This window comes from Diabrotica undecimpunctata, chromosome 2 (assembly GCF_040954645.1).
Source record: "Diabrotica undecimpunctata isolate CICGRU chromosome 2, icDiaUnde3, whole genome shotgun sequence".
Taxonomy (NCBI): Eukaryota; Metazoa; Arthropoda; class Insecta; order Coleoptera; family Chrysomelidae; genus Diabrotica; species Diabrotica undecimpunctata.
This window is the reverse complement of record NC_092804.1, coordinates 51,168,736-51,193,900: the sequence shown is the minus strand read 5'-3', so window position 1 is coordinate 51,193,900 and position 25,165 is coordinate 51,168,736. Positions and strand designations below refer to the sequence as shown.

The following is a 25,165-nucleotide window of genomic DNA, read 5'->3' as shown; positions in this document are numbered from 1 at the left end:
AAACCATGCCAGTTTTAACTTTTGTGGAAGAGGATCTCTGAGAAATGTATGTTTTTTTAGTATTCCACAGAAGACAAAATGGTTTGGGGAAGACCTCAACCTCGACAGGATATGTTCCAATGGCTCATAGGGAACTATCTTGTAGATATATAGGGCAGGTGTGAATAAGGTGGAACTAAATAAGCACCCGCGGATCAACTGAAGCCATGATATGGGACAGCAGTTTAGTCATTAGAGTCTATTGAGGGTGGCGTGTGCATACAGAACAGTTTCTGCCAAGGCGTTAAGAGTTATCACCGGGTGTATTCCGATGCACGTGCTAGTGAAGGAAAGAGGAAGAATATACGAGAGAAGAAATGAAGACATAGCAACAAAACGTTTTAAAAAAAGAAGAATTGGAATCTGCATTGAATTCTTTGCCATATTTCATAAAGAGTAAATCTTAGGGGAGAGGTGGGATAGTTGATCTCAGTGGGATACTTGATACCCATTTAAATTTGGCGCCCAATGATATCCTATTACTGTTCTGTTGACCCACTTGGGTAGAGGCCATACCGTTTACCTTGTTTTGACAAATGACTGCTACTTCACAACACGCTTGACATTTTAATCAAGATTATTCTATTTTGTTACATTGAAAGTTTATTTTACGCATGCGAGGTAAGATATAACAACTTTAATTTGTTTAGTTTATAATTATACTGCCCAAATAGGTGAAACATTTGTACTTTTATCCACTAAATACTAAAACATTGATATTTAAATTGTCACTGTTTTAACCTAAAATTTGCAGTTGTTAGAAAAATATCATTGCAGGGATAGTTGATCCTATTAAATGGGGGATACTTGATCCCAGGATCATGTATATCACTTTGTGTTTCTTTTAATCTCGTGTTTAATGTAATTAATTTTATTCATGTTTATTTTTTCAGATGATACGTAAGTACTCAACTAAAATAGGAGCAACGAAAAGAGTTCCATCTGATGCAGAAAATGTTAAAGCGGCTGTAAATGCGGTAAAAAATGAAGGAAGCTACAAAGCATCCGCTAGGCAGTTTGGAATAAATGTCATGACATTGAAGAAGTTGTGCAGAAAAAACATGATATCTCTCCCAGGCTACAAGGTGCGCCACGTTTTTTCACTTAACCAGGAAAAAGAGCTTGATATGTTTTCGAAAGATATGTCCAAGACGTATTACGGTCTTACTGTGGTGCAATTGCGCAAAATAGCACACTCCTATACTGCAACAAATAGGATATCATATCCCCCTGCCTGGGATAAAACATAGCAAGCTGACCGCGACTGGTACCGATGTTTTCTTGATAGAAACCGTGCGCTGTCGTTAAGGACACCAGAAGCCACAAACTTGGCACGAAGCTCAGCTTTTAATCGTCACAGCTGGTACATTAGGTATTTAATAAATTAACAAATGTTTATATACGGTACCATTTTCCTCCTGAATGTATATGTAATATTGACGAAACTGGCCTCACTACAGTACACAAACCTGCTAAAATAATGACTGTGAAAGGGTCGAAGCAGGTGGGCAAAATTACATCTGCAGAACGAGGCGAACTGATTACGGTGTGTGCTGGCATCAATTCTGCAGGGGGTCATATGCCTCCTTACATGATATTTCCCAGAAAAAGCTGGCAGGACAGGTTTCTAAGCCATGTACCTCCTGGCAGCAATGCAACAACATATCCCAGTGGATGGATGACTTGCTTTTATTTTCTGAAGTTTTTGGAACACTTTGATCGTTTCGCTCAACCAAACCTAGATCGGAAACATTTAATTGTTATGGACAACCATGAGAGCCGCTGCTCATTGGAGGCTGTAAATTATGCGAGAGACAACGGCATCGTATTTCTTACAATTCCGCCGCACACCTCTCATAAGTTGCAGCCATTGGACCGCGCGGTTTTTGGTAAACTAAACACTTACTACTCCCAAGCAGCTTCCAATTTTATGCTCAAATTTCCCGGCAGAACTATTACCATTTACGACATTGCAGAACTGCTTGGAGATGCGTTCCCCCGAGCCATGGTTCCTTCAAATATCATAAGAGGGTTCAAAGTATCTGGAATATGGCCGATAAATCCAAACATATTACTGACGACGAATTTATGACCAGCGCTGTCACGGACCGTCCAGACCCAACTTTGATTCAGAAATCAGTTCTGGATACAATACAGCCAACGCCTAGTGCTAGTACATCAATTTCTATAAAACCAACGTTGTCTGGGGCCCTAAAACCTGTCACTCCAACATCGGAATATAATGTTTGTGAACCATTTTTCTCCGCAAGACATCATGCTCTATCCCAAGGCAGCACCTTGTGCCCAATCTTCTCGAGGTAGGAAACGGGGGCGCTCTCGCATCCTAACTGATACCCCTGAAAAAGCGGAAATTGAAGAACTTGCTCTTAAGAAAGCCGCAATCAATAAGAAAAGAACAGAAAAGCTTCCAACAATTAGAAACACTGAACTTTTCGATTCGACTGATGAAAAGGAGGATGATCTTCCCAGCCTTCCAGATAGCAGCGGTGGCTCTGATTTCCTTTTAGATGATCAGCTTATTGTTGACACGGATCCTGAGCCTAACGACTACGTTTTAGTCAAGTTTTGTACTAAAAAAACAATGAAGTTTTATGTTGGAAAAGTTTTGTGCCTGAAAGAAAATACATTGGAAGTTAAATTCTTAAGGCGGAAGGGACTAGAAGGAAGCTGTTTCACTTTTCCAACAGTAGTGGACGTCAGCGAAGTGGACCGGACAGATGTACAAAAGCTGCCGCAGACTTCTGACATTATAAAATTTAACCATAGATTCGATGCTAATGTTTTCTACATAATTGTTCTTTTTTTGGCTCAATTAATTTTATGTTTTTATTTAATAAAGTAGGTATTTTAATTTATATAATAATTTCTTATGCTATGCATTATAGGTGGAATACTTTATCCCAGGGATCAAGAAGCCTCCTCACGGGGATCAAGTATCCCTCATGGGCAAGGGTTCTTGAACCACACTAGTGTTTTACAAGAAAATAACTATGATGGTCTGAAATAATCTTTAAACACTAAAACAGGGATCAACCATCCCACCTATCCCCTATAATATTTTTATAGTATTTTGACCTAGTGTTACCATATGGTCACAGTTTGTAATGTAATATGTTCGATAAACAAATAAAATTTAATACGTTTTTCTGCTTATTTGTATTTTTCCTAAAATAAAAAACCACCGCACCGGTTTTACAAAAAAAAATAATTCAGGCTGTGATTAATTTTACCACCATGAAGTTTGTTTACAAACTTTCCTGACTCTTACCTGAATTTAATGCAAAAAGTGGTACTGCGATTTGTCTTGCTGCGGAAAATTGGTAGGTTTTAGTACTTCGTTTCCTCGCCTACAAGGGGGTTCTTTCATGGTTCTTTACATCTCTATATAGAATCTACTAAAAGCGCAGCAGTCAAATAGGTTTCAAAATTTTCCGAGATGGAGCCACCGTTAGGTTAAATTACGTAAATCCATTTTCCATGAAATATTATTGCTTGTTATAAATTATTAAAAGTGTCAGAAAAACAAATTATATTTTACTGAACCTCACGTAAAATGTGGAGGAAATTGAAATATTTTATGAAAAAGGGATGTACAATTCGCGTTCTCAAACGACCGTGCTGCCCACTTTTGTCGAAATAGATCTTCTTCTTCTTCTTCTTCTATTTCTTCTATTTCTTCTATATAGAAATAAAATAGGAATAAATGTAAAAATTTGAATATATTAGTTTAAAACTGGTACTAATTTCATTAAATTTTAAAAATAATGAGCGATAAGAAGAAAAGTAATCAGAAGATAAGTAATTCCCTATAAAATTTACAATGTCAACAAACGATATTCCTAGTTTGTCCGCCATCTTTCAAAATAAGTGCTGCCACCTACAGTTGTTTGAGAACGCGATTAAAACCAAACTTAATGGTTGTGACATCTCTTAGAATATTTCAAAACTTATTTTTCCAAGCACTTCTGCGATTTTAATAAATAACACTTAATAAAACTAGAATATAAACACATACCATACAAAATTACCAATTGCAATGATAAAGAATCACAAAAGAACAGAAAGATGAAAAATAAGAACCATAAAGTCAGATATTACGTATAATATGCTACTTTCTTCTAGATGGCGGAACACTCGGTTTAGTCAAACGTCGGTAAAAATGATGCGAGGAGAGTGATTTTACCGACTATGTAGAAAGTCATCTTTTATAACGTTTTGCCGCTTGGGGGTTGAAGTTATGAGTTTTCAAAACTTCCATCCCAAATCAACATACATGTTTGTTTTTTAATGATTGGGGAAATTGTATCCTGTTTCTGAACAAATTGAAGTGTACTTACACATTGGTTAAACTATATTCAATGTTCAAGTACAGTACAATAATCACATAATGGCTGGTAAGGCGTTAAAATGGAAAGTAGTAGCAGATACCACTGGACCTCATCCTCGTCCAAGACATGGACATCGTGCAATTATTATCAAAGACTTAATGGTTGTTTTTGGTGGCGGAAATGAAGGAATTGTTGATGAACTTCATGTTTTTAATACAGGTAATCAGATTGAAGTTTAAACCTTCTTCAGTTAATATCTGTTCTGTTACCATTTATGTACAGTTTAAAGCTGTTTTTACTTTAATATATAACGAAATCAATAAAGAATATTCAGAAAGAGCATTTATATATCATTTAAATGTTTAATTTATGTCAATATGGCCGCATGAATACTGAAATATGATAAAAGAGTAATACCTGGTACTCTTTTTAATAGTCTGTTTAATAAACATGCAGTGATTTCAAATACTATTGAAAAATACCAGCTTTTGTCATAAGTGATATTGAACTGTAGTTTGACGCTTATGCGTCTATATTCTTTGATACTACCTAGTTAAATCTTGAAATGGTAAATAGGAACTACTACCTGGTAAAAGAGAAGTGATTATGAAAAGCATACAATCGTGAGTTGACCAGATGTCAATAATGGTTTTAATGAGAAAGCAACTGTAACAAAATATTTAATAAATTACCTTAGTGTCTATCTCTTCTTCCTAACATTTTAATTTGTCTATAATTATTTAAGCTGAATCGAAAAAGATGATCCGAACTATCTATCTTTTACATTAGTTGTTTAATCGTCTTGTTTGTTTTAGCAACCAATCAATGGTTTATTCCCATTACTAAAGGTGATGTACCTCCAGGATGTGCTGCTTTTGGTTTTGTAGTGGATGGAACTAAATTACTAGTTTTTGGGGGAATGGTGGAGTATGGAAAATACAGTAATGAGCTTTATGAGTTACAGGTAACTATGGTTGAATTTGAGCTACTAGAATTAGTATACAGCACAAGTTCTAGTAATTTGAAAGGAACATCAAGAGATTCTTCAGTTACTGATTAATGCATATTATTGTTGTAACATTATTTCTTCTGTATTTTGCATTTAATAAATATATATTAAAAGGGATTATTTTTCCCAGTAATTTCTAAGGATGACAGCTATGACAGTTTTTCTGTTCACTGTTTCTATAGTTATACAAATATAGTTTTTCATGAAAATAAAAATTGACAAATTAAAATTAGAATATTTAAGTGTAAGTGTTAGGTTTACAAGAAATTTCGATATCAAAATATAAATTGACTTCATATAAAAGCTTTTTTATTGTAAATTTTTTGTATAACTCCATTGGATGTTAGTTTATAGGAGGGATACCAAAATTTACTTGAAATTAAAGAAAGTTGGAGTATTATGCAAATAGTAGTTACCAGAAGAGAACTTATATTCAATTAAGTAAAAAAAAACAAGTAAACATACAAAATTTAGTAGTTACACCAATCACAAAACATATATTTACCATTTTTGTACAAAATCCTTTTTTTTTGGTATTTTTTTGTACAAAAAAGATTTTACAATTTATCAGCTCAGTGTATCCAAATTCGATATGATTCATGTTGGCTAGGTAAGTTTTATATTAATTGTTCTAGTAATAATAATTTTGCTAAGTGAAAAGTAATTAATTTCTTGCTAAATTCAGTAGATCAGATGATCTATATTACAAAATGATACATAGCTTCTTTTTAGCCAATAAAAGAAAATTATTGTATTCTCTAAGCAACATAATATGGCAAATATGTTCTATCCCAATGAGCTAGAGGGAGTACTTGGTTGTTGAGAACGTTCTGAAGCTGCAAAAAATACACCTAATTATCAAAGATTAATTCTGACTTCAAAATTTCTAAGTAAAATGTTGAGTAATCATATGAAAAAGTAATCCAATAGGAAGAATCCAAATATTATAATATGTAATGGAGTTAACCCAAGAGTATTGGAAGCACAAAAAACGACAACTTTAATTGAAACATATTGAATCATCCAACCTTCAATAAATGAAACATTTATAAGGAATGTCAGCTCTTTATATATGGCAGATAAAGTTACTCATTAATTCCTAGTTAAATCAGACATAAAGTGTTTGCTGATGATGTAATTAATTTATTCTGAAACCACAGGCAGTGTTGCTTCCCCATTTTTGCCCTTAATGACAATATTTGTGATACAATTTGATTAAATAACAAGATATCTGTTTACTCTGCAGAATTAATAGCAAAATTGGAGGCTCTTAAATATATTTTAAAATGTCAAAATACAATAGTTAAGGAATAAATTTGACAGAAAACTGTCAAAATAGTAAAATACAGAATAAAAGATAATCACATACAAAGAACATTCTCGCAGGTGAAAGCACATTGTGGTATAAAACAAAACGCAAAAGCAGATATACTAGTAAAGCAAAAAAACAAAAAGAAGATAGCTACTTACACATGTATCAAACAAAATATAGTATTGTATTACAAAAAAATAATACAGTAGAACTTCTATAAATCGAACATCAAGAGAGACATCAAAAAATTTATATAGGAGTTTTCAACTTAGGCGAATTTTAGACATTAAAAGATTGAGAGTAATTCTTACTAATTTTATGTTAGAGAGTTGAAATAAAAAATATGGCAATAAAAAGTCTTTTTTTTTGCTTTAGATAATTTGGTTATTCTCTATCTATAGCATTGGCTAACAAATTAAGCAGAAAATTCTTGTTCAGAGTTGCTGGTTTGTTCAAAAAATTCAATACAGTATTCAATGCTGTTCTTGCTTGTTTAAGCACATATAGTATTATTCAAGTCTTATCTAATGATTAGTATCAGTTTTCTGAGCTACTGAATCGATAATTTCATCATCAGATAATGTGCCACCAGTCATAAAACTATCATCGCACATAGCAAAGTTCTCAAGGATTTTTCCTGATTCAGACACCACTGTATTCCATACTGTAGGAGGTGAAATATAAATATCTTGAGTTTCAGCTTCTGTTGATGACTATGGAAATCCACAGTGTACATAACAGTTGTTATAATCGTCATATTATGTTACATTTCGCCATGCTTTATTAGCCATTCCTATGGCTTGCAATACATTTGTAGTAGAATCCTTTTTTTCTTTCATATTATCTAATATATTCCTGACAACTTCTTTTTATTATAATGACCTAAAGAGTTTAATGATATCTTGATCCATAGGCTGTAATTTTGATGTGATATTGGCAGGCAGATATTGGATTTAAACTGCTTTCATCTGTGGATTATTATTATGGGCTGTACAATAATTATCATTGGCTGTACAATAAAAAAATTTGCTTTTTCATTGGCTATTTTCTTATCAATATTTTATAAGCCAGTTTTTGAAAATTACAGAAGTCATCCATGTTTTGGAATTTGCTTTATATTTAAAAAGTTGTGATTGACATCTTGAGAAAACAACCAGGCTTTTTAGATTTACTGATGACTAATGGTGAGAGTTTTTCTGTGCTCGACATGGTTACTGCTAGCAGAATAGTCAAACTTTCCTTGCTATGCTTTTTAACATATCATTTATCATTTTTAAAAGTTAGAGTCCTAATGGTTTAGAGTATATTTCTGTGTTTTTTTGTAACACTGGTCCACTAACATTGATATTTTGGCTTCGCCACTGCTCAAACTATTTAAGTAAGCACTTCTCTAAGCTTGGTAATTCTGCACTTCCTCGTCTTTTGCCAGGCAAATTTCGACCAACTTATTCAGTAACTCTTCTTTTGACAGGTCTTCAGAACTTCTAGCACTTCTAATTTTTCAGCGAGACTTAAAGATTTTAGTTTACCTTTCAAAGCACTCATGTTTTAACAAGTATACTTGTAGACTGTTGTAAAAATTGATTTGTATTACGACATAACCAAACTACTGACAATTTTTCAATCAATAACAAATGACTTGCTTCGCTGAAGTTCAAATAAAATCAAAAATTATAAAATTGGACACTAAGCAAGCAAGCACTTGTTAACGTGAGTCATAAATTCTTTAAGTAGTAATCCTATTTATTGTGTAAGTACTCCTAAATTGTTTTCTAAGAAACAATGGTGTCCTTATATTGTCGTCAAATTCTTAAAGTCAGCCACTTATTTTTCTTTGAAGTAATAACTTTCAATTAATCGAGTTGTAAACGTGGTAAAATAAAATATTGCAATGTTTGAGATACAGAAGTCCAATTTAATTTTTTTAGTTATAGAGCGAAAATATGTACCAAAATTATCTTGCAGGGACTAACTGATTATTTCGACTAATAGAGGGTTGAGATTTTCAGTAATAGAGGTTTTGAGGCTTGGAGGGGAGGGAACAAAACTTTTTTGAATTTTGGATGTTTTTAATGTTTGACTTAAAGAGGTTATAATGTAGTTATAAGATGGAATGAGGCCAGTAATAAATGACTCAATTATAAAAATATTCAAAACAAAACTATGGAGAAAACATAGTTTCATGAATTATCAATTAATAAAAACTTTTTATCAACAATATGTACTCAGATTTTACCATACCTTGAATCTCTCAAACCTGTTTAAATTAGAATTGACAAAAAACCCAAATTGTTCATGCAGAGAAATGGGAAGTACAGAATTCATCTATATTAGGGTATTCAATAGCATTTGTATGATATTGGGCTGTAAAAATATAGTTACTGATGTAGTAAGTGTGCAAAACAATTTGTTGATTTTATTGGACGGCTCTGTATAAATCACTATGTTAAAAACTAACATAATCATTTTTGTTTAATTTGTTATAAAATGTAAAGTGTGGTGCAACTTCACTGGAAAAATACTCTTCAATTACACAGCTATATCAGTTACTGCAGTTTCTGATACAATTACCATAATTACAAAATTTACTAACGATAGTTAATCTGTCTATTTTTTACTTCAGGCTGCAAAATGGGAATGGAAGAAGCTTAAGCCAAAAGAACCAAAATTTGGCAATCTCCCCTGTCCAAGATTAGGACATAGTTTTACTGTAGTAAATTCAAAAGTGTATCTCTTTGGAGGATTAGCAAATGATAGTACAGATCCCAAAAACAATATTCCAAGATATTTGAATGATCTTTTTACATTAGATATTAAAAGTAACCCTATGCAATGGAATATCCCCCAAACAAATGGACCAGCTCCCACTCCAAGAGAATCTCATACTGCTGTAGCATATGTGGATAAAAACCAGAACTCTTTTTTAATTATATATGGAGGTATGAGTGGGTGCAGGTTAGGTGATTTGTGGTTTCTGGAAACAGAAACAATGACTTGGGTGAAACCGCAAGTTTCAGGAATTACACCTCTGCCTAGGTCTCTGCATACTTCCACATTAATTGGCCATAAAATGTTTGTTTTTGGGGGATGGGTTCCTTCAACTCTTTCTAAAGATATAAACGCAATTGAAACAGCATGGAAGTGTACAAATACTTTGGCATGTCTCAATTTAGAAACAATGAGCTGGGATGAAATAAATATCCAAGAAGTTGATCTACCTTGTGCCAGAGCAGGCCACTGTGCAGTGGGAATTAGTACAAGGTTGTATGTTTGGTCTGGTCGAGATGGATATAGAAAAGCCTGGAAAAATCAGGTAATAGCTTCCACAATTATCCATAAATAGTTATTGAATTATGCTATATATTGTAGGTATGCTGCAAAGATTTGTGGTATTTAGATGTAGATAAACCTCCTGTTCCTAGTCGTGTATCTTTAGTTAAAGCAGGAACACATACACTTGAAGTCAATTGGACAGGAGCACTATCTGTGCAGACATACATCTTACAGGTAATATATTTATTTATATTCAGTGGTTCCCTTTTATATTATAAACACTGAATTGAATTGTTTTTATTACGCTTTTTATTAAACAAAATATGAAAAACATGTAAAAAATTCGATATTTTTCCTATTTTTCTTGCATATATCTCAAGAACTATGAGTTTTGGAATAATTTTGTATTGGATATAAATGTTTTATAATTAAATTTTACATACGACAATGCTAGTTTCAAACCCTACGAATTATTATTATTGAGAAAATACTAAAAAACACAATGACAACAGTTAAAAAAAGACTTTTTGTGAGTTTATTTTCTAGACTAAAATCAAACTTAGAACCTGCATATTCCGAGAAAGAAAATCTTTAATATGTTTAATCATCACACAAAATTTCATTAAAATTGATTTAATAATTTTTTTCAAAATAATTTTGCTATCTAAATTTTTTTGGTATATTATATTATATAAAAGTGTTATCCTGCCGCAGATATCTGGCATCTTAAAACAAATATTGGGGAGTATTCAATTCAATTTTAACTTTTACCCATATACAATTCAACTATTATTTTAAAACCTGCATTTTTATTTGCTCGTGTGAAGCATTTGGATTGTTAAAGTTTTCACCTCACTTTGTGAATGAGTATCACCAGAAAGTAATTTGATACTATTTTGCTTTCCTTGATAATGAAAAACTAATGTGATGTTGCATCGGGAAAAATCATGCGTAAATTCAACTCTTCATCATCATCCAGCCTCAAAAGTTTACTGCTTATCATGGGCCACTTCCTCTTGTTTCTAACCCCGTCTATTTTGCGCCACTCTCATCCAACTAATGACCTTAAACTTATTGTGCACTAAGTTTCCAAAACATAGCATAAGAGCAAAAAATTTAATATGACAATCTCATCTCAGAAAACTAAAACAATATTAGTCAGCAAAGAACCAACCAGATGTAAAATAGAAATTGATGGCATCAGTATTAAACAAGTAATGGAAATAAAATACCTGGGAATTACACTGTCCAGCTATGGAGACCTGGACAAAGAAGTGAGAGATCAAGTACAAAAAGCAGATAGACTTTCAGGGTGCCTTAATAACACTATATGGCGAAACAGACACATTAACACTGAGATGAAGTCAAGAATTTATAAAGCCAGTGTAAGACCAATAATGACATGCCTCAGAAACAAGACCCAACACAGCCACAACGCAAAGGCTACTGGAATCGGCAAAGATGAGAGTACTGAGAACAATTACAGGAAATACTCTGAGAGACCGAAAGATAAGTGAAGACATTAGAAGAAAATGTAACATACAGGGTGTAAATGAATGGACACAAAATAGAAAAAAAGAATGGAATAACCACATAAGCAGAATGGAGGAGACCCGTGTCGTCAAAATAGCAAGAGATAAGTCACCAATCGACAAAAGAAGTATCAGACGACCATGCAAAAGATGGAGTGACAACCTTCCAAAGAGGTATTAATCTGTCAATGAACAAGCTAAATTGCTTATAAAGAGGAAGAAGAAGTTTCCAAAAGTATATATTTTTATTTGTAAGCCACAATTTGACAGAAGCTAACCAAGGTATCAATATCTTCAGCTACAAAAATTGCTGCTTTATCGTATCGGAAAACAACTCTATTGCTGCTCAGCTATTTTAGTACTCAGTTTCAAATTTTCTGTATAGCCATCAAAAACAATACAGCTAGATGAAGAATAATACCGAAAAACATAACTGAAGTATTCGTTAAATGTTTTCGAAAGTTCGTGTTCTAGGTCAAATAATTTCTATTACGTGAGTCCAATTTACAGTTAAAGGGATTTCTTTAAAAGCTGCAAAATTTATATGGTATGAAGATTTTTCTGTTTTTCGGAAAAGACCTTAATAATAATACCATACTCCGCAAAGTATTTATTTTTTAAAACAAAGGGTAAAAATCCGAAGATTTCTATTAATTTTTTATTGAGAGACACCCTTACTGATAGTTCAACTTCTTCTCTGTTAAAGACTATCAAAAAACATTTTAGCACATTTTTATGTGATAGTATTGTAATGTTTTCTTCTAGGATGTCTAATTTGATTAAAATCTTTTTTTCCTCAGTCATCAGTTGATATTTTATTTTTGAAATTTATTATATTCATTGGCTTTCTTTTGTAGATACAAAAATATGATTTACCTCCACCTGCTGCATCGAAAATTCCAGCTACCACTGCACCAGTAATTCCATCGTTGGCGGCTGTGCCAAAGGCAAGTGTTCCAGTTCAAACCAGTTCACTTCAGCCGGCACCAACTATTAAAACAACTACAAGTACTAACCAGGTTCATTCACCTAAAATTGTTTCACCCATTGCTACAAGAGGTAAGACATATACATACATGACACTTTTGCCTTGTTTGGCTAATTTAAAGAAATTTTGAATATCGTTTCAAATAATTATCTTTTACAATTAAGAAGAACCAAAAAAGGAAGTAGATGAAACTTGGTAGATTAGTTTTAATAAAATATTCGCATTAGTACTGTGCTCACAGCTAGAACATATAGCCTGTACATGTATACTATTATATACTGTATAGTACTAGTGTGCCAGCCCCCATGCCACACCCCTGATAGAACATTTCGGCGTTCTATTGAGTGATACCACTCACTGGTCTAATGTCAAGAGACTTCCACAGGGTTCTCAAATGACTGAAGCGACTATAAAGATAATTTATATTTTAGAGTTTAGTCTAAAATAATTAATTGTAGGGTTACAGAAATAAATGTTATACATTAATTGTGTTTTAGTGTTAGTGTTAGAAGACTTTTAAATAAATTAAAATAAAAATTGCAATACTATAAGGGCCATATAGATAAACAGCATTTCAGTTTAACTTTAGTCTTCACATGTCTCCCTGGCAAGAGGAGAAACCTTGAAACATGTGTAGGAGAATTGTGGAACTTGAATTAAAAAGAAATGCAATGCATTCTCATTTTAACGTCTTCACTTTATGTAAAGAGTGTAGAGTGTGTGAGTAAACCGTAGATATAATGTCAGAATAAAATGTTATTCCTACCATCATCCAATAGCTTCCAGTAAATTTGGATTGGCAAATCGCCATCGATGTGAATTCTCTCGACTTCTTGTTTCTTCATATATATATATATATATATATATATATATATATATATATATATATATATAATTATTTTTCTTAGGACCAGTTAAGATTCAAGGTACTGCAGGAACTATTATCAGAGAAGGTAGTCCTCAGGTAGCAGGCAAACAGTTAATAATGAAACAAGGAGGCAATATTATTCAAAAGGGTGGAGCTCCACAGCAAGTTGTAACTTTTGTCAAAACTAGTACAGGTAAGATAGAACTATAAAATCCCCTTTGGACACCCAAACACATATTATATTCAAAAGTTTTACATAATCCAGCTTCTTGCAAAAAGAGTTGATATATGTCAATTACTAGTACAGGTAATATAGAACTATAAAATCCCGTTTGGACACCCAAACACATAATGTATTCAAAAGTTTTACATAATCCAGCTTCTTGCAAAAAGAGTTGATATATGTCAATTACAAACCAATTTTCAGTTAATTAATGATTTGCAAACAATTAATTTTTACTCTTAATAAGCATCATTTGAACTAACAAACAATATCATTAAACAAAATCAGTTAAAAAAGATCGCAGAAAAGATGGGCAGATGACATCAGAGAACATATAGGAACAAGATGGACGAATATGGCTCAGGTAAGAAGGAAATGGAATTAGGAAGAAGATGGCTAAGTCAACTACTGGACGAATAATGGGCTTTACATAGAGAGAACTAAAACTGTAAAAACAATGTTAAGTAGTGTGTATATTCACTCTTGTTCAATGCAATCTTGAAGACATCTCTGCATTCTGTGACACGGCTTGTCATCAGTAGTTCTTATAGAAGTGTCTGTCATTCCTTTAGTAATAAGCACAATAAGCGCCTCGACTTTTTTCAAAAATTTCTTTGAGCATGAATTGCCCTAGAAAGCCTATCTCAAGCACGTTCTGAAAAGTTCATTTCAGGAGTCTATGTAGGTCATTATATATTCCCGCAAAATATTAAGTAATAAATAAAATAATATTTGTTTTATATAAACAAAATATAAAAAATATACATATAACGATGTTAAGTATGTCTTCATATTTTACATATTGTTGTAGTGGATAATTTGCCTAGCACATCACTTATAGGGGGTTGAAAGTGGAGAGTGAGCAATTACTGAGCTGGAGATAGGGTAACCAACAAAACAGAAACTTTTGCGAACGTCCACTCTTGATTTGGTTGGAAAGCTGGGTCATAATAAGTGAATAAAGGAGGGACTGAAAGGGGTAACTACAAAGAGAGAAATCAAAAAAATACTTACATAGATTTCCTGAGCAACAAAACACGAGAAGCTTCCTAAACTATTCGAATTTGAACGCCGCGCCGTTTAAAAGAATCCTCTTGCTGGATAGAAAGAAAGGCTTTTCGTTGGTAAAAAATATTAAAGGGTGAAAATCTTTTTAAAGGAAATAATTCTACAACTCCTGGTTTAGAGAGAAACAGTTCATATTTATTATTACTTCACATTAACAGTTATTACAAATACTATTAACAGAATTTATCAACAAAACTTACAATGGCGCTATTTGTAACGATTTACAACAAGCTCCAGATGTTGGGGACACCTATAGGAATTTAAATTATTATTATAAATGATAATTATCTAAATTTTTCAACGGAGCTTACATTGAGGTTAACCTTTAAACAGAACAATTCAAATTTATGGTTATGTACCAAATGTCTGAAAAAGGATAATACTGTCATATTTCGAAATGAAACATCAAATCTTTTTGAAATAATAATTAAATTTTTTAAATTAATTGCATTTAAAAGAAACTAATATGACAATTAGCTAATCCATAAAACTTATAATTTTACTTATTTATAATTTTTTAGTCTTTCATAAGCGCGAAAAAATTTTTTGTTAATGAAAAATGTCTATTTTTACTTTAGAAAAATTTTAACAAAAAGTAACTTATATCACTCTGGCTAGTATTTCCTTTAAGAAGTTTTTGGGATTGGCATTGAATCAAAAACACTGTCACAAAAACTGTTAATGGTCTAGGACGGCAATGCAATTAAAATTATTATATACAGATCAGAAATGTTTATATTATCAATCTCAACGACGCAAAAGGATTGAGAAAATATTTCGGTGTTTTAACATATACTAGGTAAATCTAAGTAAATCCAAATGCTATAATGTCCACTACACAATAAACACATTAAAAAATAGTTTGAAAGAAATATTTTACTACACCAAATTTACTTTATCACTATGCCAATTTATGTACATACAGACGCGTATGAATTTGACCAAAACCGTTATATCACAATTTTATTTATTACTACTATTATTAATTAAACAGATACGATTAAGCTTATTTGATACTATGTGGTTTTGTTAATTAATTAACAATATCTTATACTTTTATGTCTACTAATGTTTGGCAGTAATCTGGTTGAAAGTTATTCCAAATTTCCTGTACCCTTTAATTCATGTGAGTTGTGCAAACTGGTGTAGTTCGAAGTTTATTATTCATCTGATGCCAAAGAGTTGATAGGGGATAAATCAGGACTACCTGAAGGCTTATTTTAAAAAAGTAATATTCAGTTCCTGCGACCATGATGTTACGGATTTTGCTGTATGGCAGACTGCGTCGTCTTGTTGAAATATAAATCTCCCATTTGGCCGTTGAATTTCATTAATGAAAGGCAATAATTCTTCTTGTAAAATACTTTTGTACTTCCTAGCATTTAGTGCCATCAATGAAAAGGAGATGTTTATCTCCTTGACAGGACATACAACCCCAGACCATCACAGGTATCGGGAACATAACCTTTCTTTTGAGTCAATCTCTGCGATACTCATGTTCTGGCATTCGAATATCTCTACTTCATGAATCTACTTTAACAGTATCTACTTGGATTCATCATTCCAAATAACTGAATCCCATTGACATTGGTTTCTGTTTTGTTTCTTTGTAAGAAGTGGTTTTTCTTTTTTCCCAAAGTGGAATGATAAGATTCAAGATGAGATATGTGTTGCTTGTAAAAACTTACCTGGTAGAATCATGCGCCCATTGTATAGCAAATTCTCGAGAAGAAGCTCGGCGATCTTTTTCCGAATAGCACGTTCATCTCTTTCGGTAATCTTTGAAGTACAACCAGTTTTAACTTCTTTCAACATTACCCACTTTTTTTTATAAATTGTGAAATTATATTTCTTACAGTTCCTTGAGGAATATTTAAGTTTTTAGCAATTTTATGTCCAGAAAGTCCTTTGTTATGGTCCGCAACAATGGAATTTCGTAAATCATTAGATAAACTTTCCTCGAACCATTTTGACAAAGAACTTAATAAATCAACTTCAAACTAACTTCATAAATTATTCTTTCAAGACACACTTGAAAATACAATTTCCAGAAAAGATTATACAAACGATTTTATTGGGTAAATAAATATTTATCACTGATTGGGTGATCCATCAAGGTTGATCACCCAATCAGTAATAAATGGTTTGGAAGCAGTCCTTATCTACCCTTTATCGAGACTTTTTGGCATCAGATGAAAAATGCACTTTGAACTACAATAGTTCGCACAATTCCTGAATTAAAGGGTAAATTTCAGGAAATTACTATACCTAATACTATACCATAAGTTTGAAGCTATTTTTCTTTTGAACAGTTGATTGGATCTCGATGATTTTTATTTCAATCAGGTCTATTTCCAAGGAATTACTGTACCAATGTTTTCCGTGAAACATTTTACCCATATACAGTAAAAATAAATTTGTTTTTCATCTTATTTTGCAACACCCTCTGAAATGTATTAGAAACGAACGTCTTATTAATAATTCGAGATAGCTTCATATATTCCCAACATTTTCGTAAAAAAATCATCTCAGTATCTCTATTATCAAAGATTACCAAGTGTAACAAGTTTTATGGACATTTCGGAGTTCGCGGTACTTTACTTCGTTGGATAGATGATTTTCTGACAGATCGATATTACAAAGTTAGAGTTGGCGAATCTTTCTCACAGGATAGGTTAGTGGAAAGTGGAGTGCCTCAGGGTTCCGTCCTTGGACCTCTGCTGTTTAGAGGTTTCTAAACGTGCGAACTCCCGACCGTTTTTCGAGAATTTCAATGCAATCATTCTGTAAACTTTACACTCTGTACGTAAGACCCATACTTGAATACGGTGGACCAACGTGGTATCCTGATCTGGTTCGAGACAAGACTATGTTGGAAAACGTCCAAAGAAAAGCCACTCGAATTTCTTTGGGACCGAGAAGACCTTCTTATGCAGAAAGACTTAGTATGGCTAACCTAATTTCTTTTGAACTTCGCCGACAACGTGGAGACTTAATTACAACTTTTAAAATAATAAAAATTCAATTTTGGAAATCTCGATGAAATGTTTACCATTAATCAAGATGAACGCCTCAGAGGTCATCAGTTCAAACTGAAGAAAGAAAATTTTTCTACAAGATCAAGGCAGAACTTTTTACCAAATAGAGTTTTTGAGTGCTGGAATAACCTTAACGATAACATTGTCTCTGCTCCCTCTACCAACTCGTTTAAAAACAGACGTGACCGTTTTACATTATAGTTAAAATATTGTTTTTCTTTTAAACCAAAAATTGTAATTTTATTTCTTTTATCTGTAATTTTTGTTTTTTACTAGTAGGTTATTAATTAAATTTCTTTGTTTTTGGGCATAATAGGGACTTAGTTCCTCTGCCCTCGCTTATGTATAATAATAATAATTATTATTATTTAAAGCAAATGAAAGCAAAGAAAACTTACATATGCTTTATTGGTATTTAAAACGACTAAAATTTAAATAAATATAAATGCCAAATAAATAAACCAAAACCCAAATAATCTTTAACAAGTGCCCTCTCTCAAAAACACTTAAATAATGAGTATTTCATTATTCGGATATTAAAACAAGTAAATTTATCAGATTCCTTAAAGGGCTATGCAATACTTTTGAATGTATGTGTGTAATAGATAAAATTGTAGTAAGTGTACTAAAATTTTTATAGTTCTAACCCAAATAAACCATAAAAACAAACATGATTAATGGTATTTTTCTCCATAGGCATGACGTTAGCAACACTACCAAAAGGGAGCAACATGGTTCAGGCAAAACCAAATGTTTTACCTCAATCTCCCAAAAATACCATTGTAAAAATTATACCTACTACGGCAGCCAATAAAGTTCAAACATCTATAAAAACGATTCCATACCATTTAGATAAGGCAACTGGGAAATTAGTTCCTCTGAAAACTATGGGACAGATTCCTACAATCGGTAAGTAACCTATACTTTTTCCTAGATTATCATCATTCTCTTCGCCTTTATCCTTATGCGGGGTCAGCTTTCCTAATTATATTTCTCCCATAAGTTTCTATCTTGGGTCATACCAATATCAATCCCCTTTACCGATATGTCCTACCTAAGCGTCTCCCCCCATGTCTTCTTTGGTCTTCCTTTCATAATCCATCCAGGAACTTGTAAATCAGCAATTCTTAGGCATCAATTGGTGCAAATCCTAGACTTTCCCTCATATACTTATTCTTAATTTTATCTTTTTTGAAACTCCACTCATCCATCTAAGCATTTTCATTTCTGCCACATGCATTCGTTTTGTTATTTTGGTGACCGTTGCTATTACTGTCTACTATATAAAATGTCCAAACATAGAGCAAATACAACTAAAGATTTTAATCAGATTACAGTAGAACCCCTCTCGTCCGCCCTCGGATAGTCCGACGCTCCGGGTAATCCGACCTGCTTGGCTTCGCGGAAATCCCCGGCGGTCGATTTGTTTACGACGAAAATTTCTCCGAAAATCACAATCCATTCTGTCAGTATTATTTCGAACGTTGTGAGTTAAAGTGTGTACATTATTTTCAACATGTCAGGAGCAAAACGTAAACACGTTACGCGTTCGTTAAGTGAAAAACTTGCAGTGCTTCAAAGGCTGGACAAAGGTGAATCACTACAAAAAATTGCCAAGGAACTGAATGTAGGCGTTACGACTATTAAGGATTGGAGAAAAAATCGAAAAGAAATTGAATCACATACAATGACGATAGTAGATGGAGAAAACGCTCTTGAAAGGCGAAAAACATTAAAAAAGCCTAAACTTGAACTGCTTGATAGTGCTCTATGGATGTGGTTCAGTCAAGAAAGAAGGAAGGGAACTCCGATATCTGGCCCAATTATAAAAGAAAAGGCAATAATTTTGCACAAAAAACTAGAAGTAGGAAGTGAATTTAAAGCCAGTGAAGGCTGGATTGATCGTTGGAAAACCCGTCATGGTATCCGGTTTGTCTCAATTTGTGATGAAAAATTATCTGCTGACGTCGAGGCGGCTAAGGAGTTTTCTGTGAAGTTTTAACAAATTGTAAAAGAAAATGAACTGTTACCTTGCCAAGTCTATAACATAGACGAGACAGGCCTAAACTATAAAATGCTTCCAAACAAAACCTTAAGTGCGTCAAATGAAACCGTAGCGGGAACGAAACTCATGAAAGATAGGCTAACTGTTGCTCCTTGTAGCAATGCTGATGGAACACACAAGCTTTCGCTGTTTGTCATAGGCAAATCTAAGAAGCCCAGGGCTTTCAAAAACATAAACTTATCATCCGTGCCGGTTTATTATCGCAACCAAAAATCTGCTTGGATGGACTGCAATCTTTTCAAATCTTGGTTTTTTGACGAGTTTGTGCCATGTGTTGAGAAGGACTTGACGAAAAAAAATCTTCCTGTTCGAGCTCTACTGCTATTAGACAACGCACTATCGCACCCTTCTGAGGAAGATTTAGTAAAAGGGGATATAAAAGCTATCTTCCTCCCACCAAATGTCACATCACTTATCCAGCCTATGGACCAGAGCGTGATAGAATGTTTTAAAAGGCGTTATCGCCGAAAGAAGGATGTGATATTTTCCAAGCCATGAAATCACTCAACATTAAAGATGCTATCTATACAATGGCTGAGTCTTGGGCAGAACTAAATCCTGACACGCTAAGAAAATCTTGGCGTAAGCTTTGGCCAGAAGTTATGATCGAAATTGACCAGGTCGAAGATGAGCAAAACGACGTGCAGGAAATCGTTACCAATCTTCAGACCCTGGATGCAAATATACCTGCTAGTAAAGTTGAGGAGTGGATTGAACAATGTGACAAAAACTGCGAAACCAGTGAAGTGCTGAACGATAACGAAATTGTTGCCGCTGTTATGGAACGTGACGGTGACGGAATCGTGAACTCAGAATCCGACAGTGATGATGATGACGAGCCTCCTGTCCGGATTTCACACACCGATGCCAAGAATGCTTTTGAAATTGGCCTTCAGTACATTGAGCAGAACTCAGCATCAACACCGATGGACATCGTGTGGATGAAAAAATGGAGGAACATTGCAGCTAAATCCAGAATTTCATCTTGTAAACAAAAATCTATTACTGATTTTTTTACTAAGTAGGCCTACATAGGTAAGCACTAATTTTTATGCTACCTTTTTTGACATTATATATTTACATACATATTTAATAAATAATGTACAAACAAAAGCTTTCTTGTATTTTATTGAAATATAATTATTTATTATATCACTGTAGAGAATAATACAGTCGTTTTTTAAAAACACATACATACGTCATACACAATGACTTTTTCTGATAATCCGACCTTTCTTGCGTTCCGACCATACTGCTAGTCCCGAGGGTGACGGATTAGAGGGGTTCTACTGTAGATGTATTCGAGATGAAAATAATAAAATACTAGTTCACGAAAAGGATATCAGAAAATGATGGAAAAATTAATTTGAAAGTTTTTTTTAATGAAGAATTTTAGAGACCAGTTGAGTTAACAGAGAATCTTTTTGGACAGGTTACGGCACCAAATGCATCTTTAGCCATGTTTCAAGTAGCTAATGTCGATGCATACTAGCCCAGTGGGACCGACGTCTTTACGTGCGCTCCGAAACACGGTGAACTCTTTGTTGGTATCCATGCTGCGAATAATTGCTTTTGGTTATTTGATCTTGTATAGTTTTCCTGGAACAATTCATTCTTCCTTTAGTAGTCGGAGCTGTTAGTAGTGAAAATGCCATTCCAGTAGTTAAAATGGCGAATTTAATTTAAAATGTAACATTGCTTCCAAATAATTCGACTTTTCGGAGAGCGGCTTCTTCTCAGTGTGAAATATAACCCTGCCAATTATTTGCTTTTTCAAGTGGATAATTTAATTATTGCATTTACTATATAATATGTACTAATATTCAAATAGATTCTCTCACCTGTTTTGATTCAGTAAGAACCAATTAACTAAATACTTAATGTATTAGCGTTTTTACTAAAAACGGATTAGCAATAGCTAGATGTTTACTCGTTGACTTCTCAAGTAAGAATGTTGAATTGTAGTTCACTTTTTAGTTTGATGTCCAGCACAAGCAACTTATGTTTTTGGCTTGGGAGTGATTTTGTTCACTTTTGTATGTGATAAGTTGACTTTATCTCTTTTGAAAGAATGTTTGTTAATAATCGCCATATCTAATGCCATTAATACAATATATTGTTGCCCGTATACCGCTACTAGAAGACACATACTTTATATGGGATACAATTTTTTTTTATAATTATTGAGAGTTTAAAAGCTTATAATTAATTTATTTTCTTTTTCAGGTAATCAACAAGTTCTAGTTGTGAATTCAAATGCAGGTTTGAAAAATATACAAACATTAACCAATGCACAATCTGTAAATTTGAGCAATGTAAAAACTACTTCTGTAAATTCCCAACCAATCGTAACTACCACATCTCTAACCAATCTACAAGGCGTTAAGATTGCTGGCAAACCTATTACCATATCAATGCCTATGCAAGTTGTTGGATCTCCTAAGACTATGACTTTGTCAAAAAATACAGTAAGTATCTTCTAATTTTGAAAAATATCTTTTTTGTACTACATAAAGTGTGCAGCATTTTGTTTACTATGAATGTTTTTTTTTATTTTTTTTTTGTTTGTCGGACAAACATCTGTTGCTATCGTTTTTAAGATATTGACACATACTCGTATTTAACAAGAACAGAAACGTGTTTGACTGCTCCAACTTTTGAGGGTTTCCATACTAAGTTTTTTCCCTGATACTTCACATACTTCTTAAACACTTTGATAATAATAGCGTTAGATCCCACCAAGGAGACTTTTTAAAGAACATATCACTGATCAAATATCATTCATGATACAATTGAATTGGTTATTTGGAAAATGCCACATCTCTGTTATGAGAACATGAGTTATTGCCGCCATTTTGTTAATAATGTTTTAAGATTCATTGTATGTGAAAAAGCCACATCTCCGCTATGTGCTAATATTAATCTAAGCGAGCAAGGTTTTCTGTTTACTTTGAAAAGGTCACTTCTCCGGGGATGTGCCATTTTCCAACTAACTGAGCGCGCCAAAAAGGTGAGGTGGCGGGTTGGCGGAATATGAACAGATAGAAGGGCGTTATTAATCGTTCCAAGTATAAAAGTGAAGTGATCAAGAAGGCTAAAATAAAGGGCGAGGCACATACTAATCATGCGGCAAAAAAGGTTATGGCGCGAAAATTGACATTAATTACATCTGCCGCAATAATTGTAAAAATTACTCAGAGTTTTACTTGCATCTTTACACCAGTTTGATGACAAAAAATTCAGAACACTGCTACTTATAAGATATGCTAGATGTAACACCTATTAAGAGAAGCAGAAAATCTCAGGCTACCAATAAACACATTGAGAGACCCATAACTTATTTCATGTTTGTTTGAACGGAGCCCCTAAAAAGGTATGTAAGAAAGCTTTTTTGAGTTTGTTTGGGGTTGGTGAAAAGTATATTTGACGATTATGCCACCTACTAACTACTGATCCACTTCGAGATAATAGGTAAATCTGTGAAATCAAGACATAATTTGATACCAGGTCAGGTTTGTTTTCAAATAAAGGAACACAAAATCGTTTGATGTAAAAGAAGTTCATTATTCTAACAATGTATTGAAAAAGTATTTTCTTGCTACAATACATAAAATGTTTATGGAAAAGTATCCCGACTAGAAAGTAAAATATAGTTATTACTTACAATATTTTCATGAAAATTTTACTTATACTTTTGGTCCTCCTCAAGTTGATGTGTATTCTGCCTGTGAAGAACTTTACCAGAAAATTAAAAACGCAACCCTCAATGACAATGCAAAACGAGTTGCTGCTGCATAACTTTTAGTTCATAAAATCAGTGCTAAGAAATTTTACAAAAAACTACACACACCAAGCAACTATTTTCAGAGAACGATGATATACTGTGAATTACAATGGATTATATGTAAAATTTACCATTAGCTGACATACCTGTACAGGCAATTTTCTATTGTAGACATCTGTGGGTTTTCGAGTTTGGTATACATAACTTAAAAACAGGAGAAGCTATATTTTTTTCTTATAATGAGAGTGAGGCTCACAAATGACCCAATGATGTAGCACATTTTTAAAAGATTATTTTGAGAATGAGATCTCAATCAATGAGATAAGAATCACACAGTAGTTCGTTTTTCTTTTAGCCATCGCATCCTCCAAGGTCAGAAAAATGTTCCACTGTTTTCCAATAAGAGAAGCACGCATTACTTTCATGCGACAGAGAATTTGTTGTAGCCAAAAGGCTTTTTCGCAAGCATGACCGAATTTTTCTTCCTGAAGAATATTACGGTCATATAGAAAAATCCTCTAAAAAAGGTCTCTTCTCAATACAGAGGGCAAAAAATATGAGAACTTATAAATAAAAAAGTTTCCCATGTGGTCCAATTAAGTTTTCACCATATGGAAAACTTTTTATTTTTAATTTTATGAAAACAAAATATTCTTTAGAAAACAATGTGAATGATCTTAAACCTAAAATACAATCATCAGATATTGTAAGAGGTAACAATATCCACAATTCATATTTTTTGACAAACCGCCTATATGACTGAAAAAAATATTAACTTTTTATAAAAAATAACTTCTTTTCATAAAACTAAAAATATACTACGACTTAATTGGAACATTACCTTATATTACAAGATCCCACTGCAGGATCACTACGTTCATAACATTGTTCATTAAACTCACATTTTTACATACATTTAAAATTATGAGAATACACTGATAATACGTTGCCAGTCGTAAAGTAAAATAGAGTTAGGGTACAACGACACTGGTTTGACAAGTGATAATATGTATATTATTATATATCTACTACTACACATATACTATAACACAGACGGACGAGAAAGTACAAAAATGGGCAGAATATATCGACGAACTATTCAATAATGAAAGAGGAGATCTGGAGCACATGGAACTTACGTCAGAAGAAATAGGTCCATATATTACAAAAGAAGAAATATTACACGCATTAAAAACAATAAAGAGTGGGAAAAGCCCTGGACCTGACACGCTCCCTATAGAAATCCTAAAAATTAAGTTCCCATTAACAACATTAGATATGCGGACGACATTGTGATCTTCATAGACTGGTGTCCAGAATAGCGGAGTATGGAAAAGAGTACGGTCTAACAATGAACGTCAAGAAGACGAAATTTATGAGAATATCGAAAACTCAAAGAAATAACGAGAAATTCTAATAAACGGAACGAACGTCGAACAAGTCGACAAATATGCATATCTGGGAACAATGATTAACTCCACAAATGATTACATTCAGGAAATCAAAATAGAAAAGATAGAGCGAATTTCAACAAAATGAGAAGAGTACTATGTACAAGCGATTTAAAATTGTAACTAAGAGTTAGGTTGGCGAGGTGCTATGTTTTTTCGACTTTGT

The 25,165-nt window shown here is 33.1% G+C and overlaps 3 protein-coding genes across 5 annotated transcripts in view; 2 read left to right on the top strand and 1 right to left on the bottom strand.

Annotated features, from left to right (window-relative positions):
- LOC140434532 (glutathione hydrolase 1 proenzyme-like) overlaps positions 1-5,217 on the bottom strand; it is an 83,575-nt gene extending 78,358 nt beyond the window's left edge. Inside the window, exon 1 of one of the 2 annotated variants that reach the window (XM_072522870.1) lies at positions 5,081-5,217. The gene's annotated coding sequence lies outside the window, so the exon portion shown is untranslated. Of the gene's footprint in view, positions 1-3,328; positions 3,678-5,080 lie in introns of those variants that run through there. The other variant, XM_072522871.1, reaches the window with a different exon arrangement.
- LOC140433677 (uncharacterized) lies at positions 1,520-2,131 on the top strand. Its single transcript, XM_072521657.1, has one exon. It carries the CDS (start codon positions 1,520-1,522, stop codon positions 2,129-2,131), a length of 612 nt encoding a protein of 203 aa, XP_072377758.1.
- The window catches only part of LOC140434531 (host cell factor 2-like), a 60,073-nt gene continuing 39,160 nt past the window's right edge, over positions 4,253-25,165 (top strand). For both annotated transcript variants that reach the window (XR_011950058.1, XM_072522868.1), the window contains exons 1-8: positions 4,253-4,607; positions 5,204-5,352; positions 9,333-10,022; positions 10,079-10,216; positions 12,372-12,573; positions 13,411-13,563; positions 18,396-18,608; positions 21,991-22,232. Coding sequence is in view for 1 of the 2 variants with exons in the window: in XM_072522868.1 (XP_072378969.1) it covers positions 4,448-4,607; positions 5,204-5,352; positions 9,333-10,022; positions 10,079-10,216; positions 12,372-12,573; positions 13,411-13,563; positions 18,396-18,608; positions 21,991-22,232 (1,947 nt within the window). In the remaining variant the exon portion in view is untranslated. The remainder of the gene's footprint in view (positions 4,608-5,203; positions 5,353-9,332; positions 10,023-10,078; positions 10,217-12,371; positions 12,574-13,410; positions 13,564-18,395; positions 18,609-21,990; positions 22,233-25,165) is intronic.

Excerpts from the sequence above, each read along its gene's own strand:
- LOC140433677 (XM_072521657.1), top strand. The coding sequence starts at position 1,520 with ATGACTGTGAAAGGGTCGAAGCAGGTGGGCAAAATTACATCTGCAGAA.